The following is a 14,452-nucleotide window of genomic DNA, read 5'->3' as shown; positions in this document are numbered from 1 at the left end:
TCTCCTCATTCTCACCAACACTAGTTATTGTCTGTCTGTCTGTCTGTCTGAATGCAGCCATCCTGGTGGGCTTGAAGTGCTATCTCAGTGTGGTTTTGATTTGCATTTCCTGATGACTAGCATCTTTTCATGTGCTTTATGATTTTTCCCCCCAACTTCACTGAAACCCACTCAAGCTTTCAACAATGTTGGACACTGCTGATGACACTCTGCTTCTTGATATTCTTTCTTCTTTTGGCTGTTGGGACTTACTCTCTTTTGGTTTGCCTCCTTCCTCACTGTGTCCTTAAGCTGAGTCCTACTTCTTTTCTCACACTTCAAGAAGAATGTCCCTGTGTTCAGTCTTGACCTCTGCCCCACTACATTTCTCTTCATGACACTTATTTCTACCTGAAGTTAGATTGTATGTGTATCCATTCACTTGTTTATTTTCTGCATCACTTTTGCAACATGAGCTCTGTGGGTGCTTTGTCTGTTTCATCACTGTATCTCTAGTTCCCAGAACAGCACGTGGCAATAAATATTTTTGAATGAATGAATTGTATGTTTTAGAAAAATGAACATAAATGTTGTATGATTAGAAAACTGGGGACTGCATAATCAAATAAGTTTTTGGAATGTTGGGTTAGACAAATTTAAACAAGTGTCTTTTGTGAGGAAGCTCTCAGATACTTTGATGTGGTAATGAGCATTGTGAAATTGCATTTGACTATGAACATTTTTTTGGTATGGAATATGCCATGAGACTTTTAAAAATACTTTTCAACTCAAGCAGCTACACTGCAATCCCTAGCAAAATTGTGGGACTCTTCATTAAATAGATATTTTGTTAGCACTTAGTAAAGTAAGTCGTGATCACCATGGCTTAATATGAGTTCTCTAAAAACAGGTGACGTCACATTATCCACATCTCTGCTACTCATAGGGTTTTGTTGTTTTTTTCTTTAATCAGAATACATTTTATTAGAAGTCCATGGTAATGGTATTTCTTCATAACAGTGAAGCTTTAAACTGGTTTTTTATCTTGATTTACCTGTTCTAAGAAACTGAGTGAGTTGTCAGGATCCTGTGATCGGCCTGTCACTTAAGAATTTATGTCAAGATATCAGGCTGGGTTGAGATGTATACCCTTGGGGAAAATCACCTATACAGTGAGCTTTATTGTCTTCAGTGTCACAGTGAGTTTCAAGTGGTTACTAGTGATCAAGAGTGGCATTTCCAGGACTGGGTGGTAACAGAGCCTTTAGAGAAAAAGATAAAGAAAAGGAGAAAGGGTTAGGCCTCGACCCAGAAGGTTCCCCAATGCAAGTTCTTAGCCAACCGTGTGTTAGTGGTGGATGGTAACAGGCAGATACCTAAGAACAAGGCGAGGAGGACCGTCAGCCTGAAGGAAGTTGGTCATAGTGAAGGAATCCAGGGAAGCACTCAGAAATAAGTCACTACATGATGCAGGAGGGGCAGGCAAAATAGTGCGTGACCTTGGTGACCGCATTCTTCATTCACTTGGCAGGAGGGGGTCAGGGCCAGTGGATAGTCTTAGCCAGTGTTTCTTAAAGTGTGGCCTCAGATCAGCAGCACTGGCATTGCCCGGGAGCTTGGTAGAAACAAATTTTGGGGGCCTGGCAATCCATGTGTTTACAAGCCTCAGGTGCATGTTGAACTTTGAAGCAACAGAAACAAGCTTTGGCAAAAGAGATGCTTTAACAATGCCTAGGTCAAAGAACTTCTTAAATATCTTTCCTGCTGGTGCAGGAATCAGTCCCTGAATGTGATCTCTACTTGGTCTTTGGGTTAAAGACATTTCTTTTAAATTATAAGAGTAATCCTGCTACAGCTTCATGCATGGGGTACTAACTATGTGCTAAGCAGCATGCTTAGTGGATTTGATCATCTTAACAACCCTGGAAGGGAGGAAAAATTGCAATCCCATTAAAGGTAAGGATATTGAGACATAGACCTTGAGGCATGGCCACATAGCTAATATGTGGTAGGTCCAGGATTTGCATTAGACATTTTGACTGCAGAACACTTGTATGGAGCATCCAATTCCTAGAAAGTACAAGGTAGACAATGGAGGATGGATCGATGCGTAGGTGAGAGGGAGGGAGAAAGAAAGGAGGGAAGAAGAAAGAAGAAAAGGATTAAAAGGCAAAAGGGTAGCGGCAGATTTGGGAAGTAAAGATTGAGTAAAGACTCCTTCTGAGTATGAGGTACCTCCTTGTACTGTGGCATTTAAGTCAATCAGTCCATAGACCACTGTAAATTTCAGTCTGGGCTGACCCGGCATGGCTTTCTTCTAAGAATTTTGTTCCATGGGTAGTTTGTGATTTTTTTCTTTTTTGTTTTTTCTCACTCTCTCCCTGTGCTTACATAGTCTCTGTGACTTAAATATACATTCACCCTAGTTACTGAGGGATCGGTGACTGTGTTCATCATTGACTAGAGAATATTCTGGTAAATGCATGTCACACTCTCGGAACTGTGTGCTCAGGGGCTGACACGAAGCTCCTCTATGCTTCATTCACCTTGGACTGCCTTGCCCCCTGCCTCTGCTTTAATAGCGTATCATTTTCTCCCTCTTGTACAGCAAAGCCACAGGGACATTTAATCTTCTGTTCTCTGGAGGCCCTTCGGAGGCTGTGAGCCCTATAGCAGTAATCAAGAAGGAATGGACGTGATCAAGGATGAGGTGTGATTCTTTGTCTGCATCTCCACATTTAGGCTTTTCATCGTGACATTCCTCCCCATGGTTTGTAATAAATGCAGGAACATAGCTCAAGGGCAGGAATGATGCTTAACTTCAGCTGAGGTACAATAGAGGCTATTTGGAAAGTAAAACTTTCACATGGCAGTTTAGCCTTGAAGAATATATTGAATTAGATATGCTGTGAGCCTTGATTCACGATCTCTGCATAATAGCATTGCTATGTATATTACCTGGTTGCTTTAGTAGACTAAAGAAATGGGCTGTTTAAAAGATTGAGTTCACAGAATCAGTGCATATGCTGATGAAGAAAACGTGGGCAAGAGTCAGGCGACCTCGCTTCTTGTGCCGACTGACTCTGCCACTTCCTGTAGGTCCTGACCTCCCTGAGCATTGATTTTCTCACCTGAAAAATGGAGATTATAGGGATTTTTAAGAATATTAAATGAGATAATGCTGAACACAGAGCTTTGCTTATCATAGTAAGCTTAATAAATGTGTGCTATTTATTATGTACACATTGCCTATTATGTGATTATTATTCGAAACCCTGATTTTATAATTCAGCGCAGAGTACTTCCTACTTTCACTTGCTTTTTACTTATGCAGTTCTCTGTTACCCAATTCTTATTTCTCATCAGTTTCAGAGTTACAGTGGTCACCTTTTAAGACACACTGTCATCTCAAAGCACTGGCTAAATACAACCGAGACTGACAACTATGAATAATTCCATAGAGCCTCTAGAACACTCTGGCATTTTACTCAAACTCTTGTCTGTGCCACCTAGTTATTCTCTCTTGTTCTGTGCCTCTCTATTCTAAGAGGATTTCAGATATAGTTATTGAAGGTGAACATCGTCTTCCTCTGAAAAATAATTCAGCAGGAACCAATGTGGAATAATTGGGCTTCATGAGAGCATCACTGTCAAGTCTAAAAATATATGGGGAAATAATCACATTTTGTTTTTTCTTTCTTGTATATTTTCAGCATGTTCATGTTCACATTCTTCCCAGGAAGGCTGGAGACTTTCGCAGGAATGACAGCATCTATGATGAGGTGGGTCTCTTCTCTCTGATCTTATTGTTTGATCACAGGGGCTGTTGATCTGATGAAATCAACCTAATAAACCAGGTGTTACCCTAGCTATGGTCTTCCATGGGATTCTACCCAGCGTGACTTGGGAAGTGGCAGTAGAAGCCGAGGAGCCACAAACGGCCATTATGGAAACTCGAGACAAATAAATTATAATGATTTTCTTTTTCAAATGGAACCCAGCAGAAACCAAGTGTCCTTGCAATTTCTGCTTTTCATTTACCAGGACCCTAAATATTTGCATGGAGATATGGTCCAGAGTCTCTATAGAAGAAAATCTACAGTGCCACCAATGGAAATCAAAAAGATTGATGTGTGATTCCTTTAGTCAAATATTACATTTAATTTTTAAAACACTTTGGAACTCAGCTTGTCTCTCCAAATAGCATTTATTCAAAGTGGAATGCTGAATTACATTGGCAGAAACTAGGTTGGTTTGAATGATATGAGTGTAACCCATGTATCATAAACATTTTACCAGGTTACTATTGGTCTGAAACCACTAAAAACATGAATCAGCAAGAGCCAGGTGATCTGCTTCTAGGATGTTGTCTACATGAGAAACTTCACGTGTCCATCTGCACTGTGTGGAGCACATAGCCTAAGATGGATGAGGCTGGTATAAAATATAAGATGATTTTAATTTACCTCCTTTTCCAGCCAAGGAAAGGAAAATATGTTTCCCACATGTTTGAGCTAATCAAATGGCACTAGTGTCCTGGAGTACTTGGTTAAAAAGGACTTTGAGGCCGTTTCTGTTTGCCACAAGGGGAGGTGCTGTGATTGATCAGCAGCGTCTGTCACAGGTGTCAAATAGGAGAGGGGTGCCATATTAGCTATCTATTTTACACTTCTAACGCTTTGAGAATGATTTTTACAATAGATTTTTTTATTCTGGTTGTTTGTCATGTAGCTCTACCAAGTAAACCTGTATGATTATCTCTACCTGATTTCTAGGCATCAGATAGAATCTGTGCATCTTTTTTTTATTTTATAGGGTTTTTTGGGTTGTTGGGTTTTTTTTTGTTCGTTTGTTTGTTTGTTTTTGGCAGTGAATGGGCATTAATATGGCTACCCAAACCCTGAAAATAAAGAATGAGAGACCAGTTGATCATTATAAAACTTATAATTAATTTTTCTGGGACTCATTGGATTATTTGAGATGACCAGTTATCACACCTTTAGGATATCCCTTACTGTCTTGTGCTTGCTGTGCTTTCCAAGAGCTGCAGCAGACCTGTGTAGGATGGGAACAGTCTAGTCACTGGTCTCTAAGTGCTGGTTTGTGGACAAGTTGCTGCACATCTTGATTCCCAGGGGGTCTCATCCCTAGAGATTCTGATGCAGTAGATTGCAGAGATACCCATGAATCAGTAATGATAAAAGTATAAGAAAATCCCCAGGAAATTCTGATGCACGACTAGGTTTGGGAATATTTTTTCTGCCAAATTTGAGCTTTCCAGTGTCATATTTTATAATAAAGTAATTTGAACTCATTTTCATTGGATGTGGAATGCAGTTTGGGGGTTGGTAAGGGCTTAATACACGTTGGAGGAAAATTAGAATTATGGGGTAATTATAGATAGGCAATTTAAGAAAAAAAAAACACAAGTACTGATCTTATTAACATAAACTAAGGTTAATAAAATGTTGCCAAGTACAGGCTATTTTAATGAATATATTAGGACATGATTTATATACAAGTGAATACTGCTAAAGTGGCATTAAAAGTGCTTGAAAACACCATTTTTTTAGGCTGGGTCTAAGAAATCTTGTTTATGTTCCAAATATACTTGTGACAGAAGCTGCATGGACTCATTTCAGCCCAATCCAGACATGATGTGCAATGCTGTGGTTGTTGTGTGGCTTTTCTCTCCTCTCTTACTCTCTTGCCCTAGAATGCCTGCTCTAATGGCATCGTTAGCCCTGCAGATAAGGCACCGCATGTTCCTACTTCCCACCTATTTGGAGGAGCAGCTCAGGAAAAATAATTACTGTTAGATTTTTTTTGTTTGGTTTTGTTTTAAATCAATGAGTAAGTCATATGTAGTATAGAGAGTATCTACTAAGGGAGATTGTGATACAACACTATGAAGAGATCGAATGCTAGAAACAGGAAGAATTAGGTTCAAATCCCAGTGCCACCTACTAACTGTGTGACATTAGGCAAGTCACTTAACCTCTGTGTGTTAATTCCCTTATTTTTAAAATGCACATAATAGTACATACCACTTCAAAAGATTGTTATGTGTATTATAGGACATATAGTACCTGAAGAGCTTATTTCAGGACTTGATACATACTAAGCATTTATTAATAGGTAGCTGTTTCTGTTCCACTTGTTATCACTATTAATTTTGTTTTAAAAAGTAGCAATAGTGGGTAAATGTAGAGCCCAGATTCAAAGCTGGGTCATTGAGAACTACTCATTCTCAGTTTCATCTTCCTCTTTGTACAAAAATGCTTTTCTAGTGTGAGTACATAATAAGTTAATGTCTAGAAAGAGGCATGATGAGCACGAAGGATTGCACAGGCATTATTGGTACAAGATGCAATGTGCATTAGACTGAGTGAGCTTAATCAGAAATGAAGGAGTGATGAGGGATGGCATTCCTTACACTGATGGGAGCACTGGCTCTGGATTATGCATGTGTTCACAACATGCAACAAACACAGTGCCTTAGACGGTGGGGGGTGGGAAACAGGGACAGCAGGAGACTGAACTTGATAAAATGTAATTGTATTTCTACTGCTGGGGACATAAAAGAGGATGCCTAAGAAGCCTAGAGTATACATCAACTGAGAACATTGTGTTCTCTCTGGACACTGTTTTAAGTGGGAAAGTGGCAAACTGGAGAGGGTTTGCAGAATAGTAGTTGGGATGGTGGGGTCTGGAAACAGACATTTGTGGAGTAGTTGATGGGGGAAAGACTTGTAGAGCGAAGGTAGTGACAGAGTCACTGTTTCTAAATATCTGAAGGGCTGGCAGGTTGAAAAGGTATTAAATATGTTCTGTGTGGCTCCAGAGGGCAGATCTGGGACTATCAGGCTGTGAGGAAGCAGATACCAGCTCCACATATCAACAGCTCAAATTGAGAAAAAACTTAGAGTGCCTTTCGAGGGGCTGAGCTCCCCATCCCTGATCCACTCAAGCACAGAGTGGGTGGCCCTGGCTCTTCAGGAGGTGATCTGCGTTGACTCATTACACGGACCACATGGCTCTGCAATTCCTGTCTTTACAAATCTGACCCCTTTGATCATTACTCGTGTTTTTAGATTATGCAAGTTCTGTAACAAATAGTGTCTTCATTAGTATTACAACATTTGGGTTACTGCCTAATAAAACTTCCTTTTTTGTTGTTTAGCTCATGGAAATATAAGGTATAACTCTTTCTTGACTCATGTGAGACCACACTCTATTGATTTTTCTCATTCCCAGCCTACTTCCTGCTTCTCCTCCAGCTCAGTGTTGCATGTTGATGGTCTGTGAGCTTTTGCTTGCCTCCTCATCTGTCTTTTATTTTTGTCTGTAAAGTATTTCTTAATGATGTGCTTTATTTTGCCTGCAGAGTATTTTTTAATGAGTTTGAATGCTCTTAGGCATGTCACTCATTCTCTAGGTCAGTACAGTTCCCACGACTCTCTCTCTCTTACCTAGCCTTGCTTCACTCATTTATGGTATCTTCCTGGCCCCTGAGGGCATTTGAGTTTGAGATCCCTCCCCATTTCATAGGTTGCTCCTCTTCTCTCTACCACTTGTGCTACTATTCCCCGAATCCTCTGTCTGGTCCACTGTGAATGCCATTTATCTGTAATATCTGTTTCATCACCTGCTTACTCGTTTACAGTGCTCCAGCCCTCAGTGAGTGTTTTTAACTTCAGTGGTGGGTCCTGTCCACCTCCCCAGCTCCTGTCAGTGTAATTATCTCTCGCTGCTTGCTTTAAATATATCATTCTTGTTTGGCCTCAGGGCCTTTGTACATGATGTTCTCTTTGCCTGCAACTTCTGCCATCTTCTGTCCCCCTTTGTGTGGCTTCATGTCTTCATTCAAATCTTCAGCTCAAAGTCTCCTCCTCAAAGAGTTCCTTTCACTATTTTCCCACCCCATCTAAAATAAATAACCCTCTATCCCCTCCACAGTAACTCTATCATCTTACCATGCCTATTTCCTTCTTAACAGTTAACACACTTGAAATAATTTATTGTTGTACTGTTCAATGCCAGTGTCCCCCAACTACATTGTAAAGCCCTGATAGCAGGCTCCTAATGTGGCATAGAGTTGGTCTTCAATGAATATTTGTAAAACGAATGAATACGTGAACAAGGTGTTGAACTAGAAGAACTTGAAATTCCCTAGTAGTTCTAACATAATTTCAAAGGAGAGTATGTCTTGTTTTTCAGAGGTTCAATTCATTATAACTACATGAGGTGAGACTCTGACCTGTTGCTATCAGCCATCTGAGGTTAATTTAATGAGACACTGACGAAATGGAATCTTTTGGTCAGAAATCAGTATGTGGAAGTCTCTAAGCACATCAGAAAGGCTTGGAGAAACAATCAGTTGTAAACCTCATTTGATTTCTAAGGAAGTCTGGTAGGTACAAGTCAAAGTTGAAAAGTAACTTGCCCCCCTCTGTAGCTAATACAGATGCAGGAGTTGCTGAAAGCAGGTATGAGAGCTGCTCTTCCTTTCATTCTGACCTTGACTGTCGTCTGAGTTTACCTTCACCTGCTCTTCCTCCAGCTCTATGTCCTTGACTTGTATTTGTGCATTTCGCTTAATAGTTTAGCTCCTCCATTTCAGAGGAGGAGCCTCTTTTCTGTCTCTCAAAACTGAGGTCAAATTCCACTTTTTCCAAAGCAGAATCTCTTCTAAAGCCCTTTCTTTATGGTTCTCCATGCAGATCTTATTTATCTGTAGCTCCCAAACTCTTTCTGCATCTGTGTTCTTTAAATTCCCATGAATTATGTGAAGCCTTCTCTGAATTCAGCAGACCCTCCATTATCTTGACAAGTTGATGAAGATTATGATAATGACACAAATGGGTCCTTGGATAAAAGAGCATGTGTAGCTAATGTGAGGGTGAGAAACACCCAGTGCCTAATGTCATGGTGCATCATCTCATTAACTAAGACTCTCCCTCGCTGCTTCCCAAATAAGCAACTCTCTTAACTGTATTGGACAATTCATCAAATGTTTATGGATGACATTGAATGGTTGTGATTGTGTACTGTATATAAAACCCATTACTGATGGAGGAAGTGACTATTATAAAAGCAAATGGGAATAGCAGTCAGCAATTGGACAAATTCAACCATGAATTTCATAGCCAGAGCAACTGTGTGTTCAAGCAAGTCATGGGAAACAATTGGCTGGCTTAACACAATGAATGAACAAAATCAATTTACTAAAATGCAGGTCATCTGGCCCTGAGGGCTGGAGAGAACCATTATATTGCTGATGATATTTACTGTTGAACTTGGATCTCTTTCACACACCATTTGACAATGGGCTCCAAGTCCATGGGTCCCTGGTTGACTCTCCAAAAAGGAAAGAATATTTCAGTGAGACAGTTAATTAGCTCTTTTACCTCTGGGTTCATTGATATCCTCCTACTGAGTGGTAAGTTTCTAAGTATTTGAAAAGTTTAGAATGAAAACTTTGGCACCTCTTGTTCAAAATAAAATAACTCAAGTCCATGGATTCTTCTAAATCCATGAGGATTTTTAACTTAAAGAATCTGAATGTGCTATAACTAACACATGAACACATATCACTGTTAATTTAGTTACCTGTGACCTCAAATGCTCCCATTCTGTATCTTTAAATGCCCTTTGCTACCTGTTTTAGTTATAAGAGAACTGGGTAGATGTCTTGTTTACCCTTTCCTATGTCAGATTATTACTTATTTAAATCTTTATGTTCCTTGCAGGAGAGGAACATAAAATTAGCAAAGAAGCATTTATCTGATTAAAAATTATCTCTGCCCATATTTTTCTCATAGAAATAAGTATCCAGAGAGTCTACAATTCAGGTTAATCACGTTTGCTATAGTCTGCCAAGTATGGAGTATTGAGATGGATGGAGAGAAAACAAAAAATGAAAGAAGGCAGAAGAGTGGCTGACGAGGGTACGGGTATCTACAGAATGAAACCCAAGGCAAAGGAAGCCACCTCTATGGTTTTTCCTGGAGTTTGCTTTCAGAATTGACACCCTAGGTCAGTTTTCCCAGAATTGCTCTCCTAAGTCATTTGAATATGCTCAATTGCATGTTAGTGAGAAGTAAGCAAGAAAAAAATCAATCACATGTCACCCTCTCCATAGTATCCGTAGTAAAATCACTTCATCAAACTGCACCATGGGGTCTTCCCTCATTACTTCCTGAATAAGATTTTGTTGTGCAGACTCCTCTCTGTCCTCCATAGTGAATTCTCTCTTCATATAGACATATTCCACCAGAAGCTATAAGATACTTGCTAGTTAAGGTGGAAAATGCCTATTCCAAGATGTCCTCTTGCTGATGTCCATCTGTCTTCCTACCTGATTCTCAGTTTTATAGTGAATGCTACAACAAAACCTCAGTTAACAACAGTGCTTGAAGAATATGCCATTTGTGTGCTTAAGAAGAATCTTAGGTTTATATTCACGATTTTTGACATTACTATTAATAAGCAGTCACTTAGGAAAGGTATCCAAAGTGTTTTGCTAACTTTGGAGGCTATGACTCACTAAAGCAAACTACCAAGATCTCAGAAATTTTTCCAAATCTATTTTATTTAGAGAATTGAGAGTGGAGGGGGTCGGGTTAGGAAGAAAAGTTATTGGAGGAAGAAATTATAAGCATGGAGAAAAGAGATATGAATTAAGCATTGACACATTTCCATTGATATAAATGATAATGGCTCCCAAGAGAAAATCCCCCAACCATTTGACTTGATCTCTCTATTAAAGAAAATCAAAAGGAGCAAGAATTATGGGGGAGAGGAAGCTAAAAACTAATACAGTGTTAAAGTCCTAAAGCATTTGTAAATGTTTTTGCTTTTCAATTATTATGTCATTCATTTGTCTAAATTTTGTTATTTACACAAGAGAATGATCCATTTAATTCAAATAATCTTTATAAATAAATCTCGTTACTTCTTAGCTTAGAGCAGGATTCATTCTTTGTAACTATCATGTGCCACATGCCTGCAGAGAGAGACCATGAGTATTCTGAGTTGCCTGCTTCAGAGGAGGCACATAGTGTCCTGGAAACACAGCCTGATGTTTTGAATCCCAGTTTGGGTGCCTAAAATATGGTTGTACTTTTGTCACCATCAGGTGATGTCTACCATCAATGTGCCAATGTCCCCAATCTTTACTCTGTACTTCATGTTCTAGAGCAGCACTGCCCAGGAGAAATCTAATACAAGTTCATATGTTGTCAAAAATGTTTAGGAGACACAATAAAATAAGTAAAAAGAAACAGGTGAAATTAATTTTAGGGATAAAACTTTTAACCCAGTATAGCCAAAATATTTCAACATGTAACTAATGTAAAACATTATTAATGAGATATTTACGTTCTCTCTTTGTATAAGTCTTTGAAATCCAGTGTGTATTTTACATTTCCAATACGTCTCAATTCCAACGAGTCACAAGTGGCTCCCAAGTTGGACTGTGGAGTTCTGGGATTTGTTAAATCCAAACAGTTTCACTTGTTTTCAAAAGGAATAATTTGATGCAATTTTTTCACCCTGGCTGTCCAAATCCAGGAGAAAGTAATTTGGGTTTTTTTTGGTTCTCAAAAAGCATAAGATACTACAGAATATATGTCACTTAAACAATTGAATTAGGCTCTGTCACCTCTGGTCAATAATTCTGTTGAAGTTTTAAAAATGAAATGACCTCAGAGATAACGAGATAGGTCCTTCAACACAGAGTTTACTTTTATCTTTTATTTTCTTGCTACTGATTTGATGAGAGATGCTCACAAAATAACCTATGAATTTTGGAAGACAGAAGAGCCAGTGTTTTGATCATTATTGCTGTAGAACATTGCCCTTCTATGAGTGGCCCAATAAAACGATAACTAAGATATGCAAAACTTCTCATTCCAATTTTGAAAAGAAACTCATTAAATATCATTTGGAGGCAATAGGCTGTAGAGGTTATTAGTGGGGCTCTGGACCCAGATTTTGTGGTGTTCAGCTCCAGATCTATGTCCTTGAACAAGCTGCAGACCTTCACCGTATCTCAATTTCCTCATCCATAAAATGGGGATTGTGACAGGGCTACTGTGAGAATTAAATGAGTTATTTCATATAAAGCCCTTGAACAATGCCTGGCACATAGTGCTTCTTAAATTTTAGCTATTATGATTTGTATAATTATTAACATTATCATCTTCCTGAGGGTAGCACTAGAGAATATTCAGAGGAGTTGGTGGGAGTGAGTAAGGAGTCAGAAGCTAGGGTAGGTGACTGGCCAGAGGCCACCTTCTCCAGAGCCCAGCAAGTTTCCCCACTCCAAGGGATCCCTCAAAGGGAGTTCATACAGATTTAGTGCCATCACCTATGACTGTCACCGCATGTGTCTGTGGGCCAAGAGCCTTCAAAGACATAGCAACTCAATAATTTGTGAGCACATAAAACTTTTAAGCTGTCACGAGTATGCAGCCCACACTATCCCCACATTCAAGCATTCCAGAAAGAAGAAACTATGACTTATGATTTTATTCCATGACTTTCACATTGCTTCAGCTTACTGGCAAGCAGCTCTTTTTGGAAACTGTCATGACCTCCCCCGACCCCTTGATTTAGAAGAGCAAGTTGACAGATGCCAGATTTTCTTTTCTAATCAAGAAAATCAGGACAAGGCTGCTATACTTGCATAGCTCTAAATTCTGCACATCAGGTCGACACAGTGATTCACTACAAATTTTTTAATGTTGAAGTTGCTATTTAACTATAAATGTCTCTCATTTTTCCCACATTTGAAATAGGAAGAAAAAACTTAATAGTATTGAGCTTCTGGAGTTAGGTTAACAGTCATAAACAATTCTAGTTCTTGGTCTTTTTTCCTAAGGAGAGAACCAATGAAAAATGATAGAATAAAATTATTATTTTTATTTAAGATGAAAGTCCACAATGGGCTGGAGGGTACGCTAGATGCCAAATATTCATGACTTTAATTTTCATAAACCTGGCAGAGTAGGTAATATGAATACGATTCAGTTGACGCTAAAACTCACAGAGGGCCAGTGTTTATCTCCAGACTTTATAACCACCTCCTGGCGAAGCTTGTTTATTGTCACAGTCTCTTGGACCACATAGCCTTCTTTGTTTCCGTCACCCTTTGCTTTGGTCTGAGGAAAATGTTCTTAATTTTTTGGAAAACTCAAAGGTAGTGAGATGAGTGATTTTTTTAGAGACTGTGACTTCTAGTACTAAATCTTAAATGATTTCCTGGTGCCAGTTCAACCTTAGAGACGTTTACACATGAGCGCACACACATACACATGTGTGCACACATCCTCCACATCCTAGATTACCACATTCTAGATTTCCCCATCCTAGATAGATCCTGGACACACCACTGCTAATCAAGTATGTATGACTTACAGTGAAAGAAAATGATATTTTTCAAAGTTAGGCATTTTCTCTGGTTTTAGGATATGACCCACTAGTCCCCAGCTAGCTACTATATTATAACTCCTTTTTATAATTTTTTTAAACACAAGGAAGTCATCAACACACTCCAGCCAAGCTTCTACAATTCCCAAGGTCATCCTTTCTGAACTGGTTTTGTGCACTGATCCTCTTAAATGCTTTGGCATGCCTTATAGTGTATTCATGTCATGATAACACACTAAAATATTTAAAAGGAAATTGCTGCCTTTTTTTTTCCTCAGAAAGAAACCATCTTTGCTTACAACTCTCAATGGACCATAAATATCTTCTAGGCCAGCTGCACCAGTACCTGCTGGAAATCCTTCTTACATTAGTAGTAACTAAGGAACTCATAGAATATTCCCTTTGCACTGAAATGCAGCCTTGCTCTAGCATATTTTTTCCTTTAAAAGAATTTTGTTTCATCTTAGAAAACTCTTCAGAGTTATTGAAAAGACACTGCATAGTTGGTTCAAATCTATGCATGAACTTTCAGCTGGCTTCTCTGATAGTCTTTGCCATTATCAGTTGATGTGAAGACTGAGGCTGAATTTATTTTTGGCAACGTGAAATAGCAACACAACTTATTTCCTTAAATCATTTTCAAACTACATGGTTTTTCTACCATTTAGTTTCCTTCCCAGGGCACTGGGATAGTTTCTTCTTTCAGGTCTCATCTCAAAATCAAAAGCATGAGGAGGTTGGGAGTTTTCATCGACTGGTGATCTGGGGTAGGCTGAATTAGACTTGAGAGAGGAAAGGGACAGATTTTCCATCAATTGCTGATACCCTGAAATGGAGAGGAAGAGACTGATGTGATTATGACATTAGCATGCTAATGAGTTAATCCATCCAATGACATGCAAGATAGGGCATTAGGTTATGTTTATTTCCATCGGATCAGAAACTGAAGCACAGAAAGACCTGATAACTTGAGTTAGAAACAGACTTGGGATTTATATTCGGGCTGTCTGGCTCCAGAGTCCGGGTTCTCTCCTGCCTC

At 39.1% G+C, this 14,452-nt stretch overlaps 1 protein-coding gene across 5 annotated transcripts in view; it reads left to right on the top strand.

Annotated features, from left to right (window-relative positions):
* FHIT (fragile histidine triad diadenosine triphosphatase) overlaps positions 1-14,452 on the top strand; it is a 1,434,235-nt gene that overhangs the window by 1,237,504 nt on the left and 182,279 nt on the right. For all 5 annotated transcript variants that reach the window (XM_063115080.1, XM_063115076.1, XM_063115077.1 and 2 more), the window contains one exon: positions 3,693-3,761. In XM_063115080.1, the coding sequence (XP_062971150.1) occupies positions 3,693-3,761 (69 nt within the window). The remainder of the gene's footprint in view (positions 1-3,692; positions 3,762-14,452) is intronic.

The sequence above is a fragment of the Cynocephalus volans genome, chromosome 11 (genome assembly GCF_027409185.1).
Source record: "Cynocephalus volans isolate mCynVol1 chromosome 11, mCynVol1.pri, whole genome shotgun sequence".
Classification (NCBI taxonomy): domain Eukaryota; kingdom Metazoa; phylum Chordata; class Mammalia; order Dermoptera; family Cynocephalidae; genus Cynocephalus; species Cynocephalus volans.
This window is presented reverse-complemented; position numbering and strand designations above follow the sequence as displayed.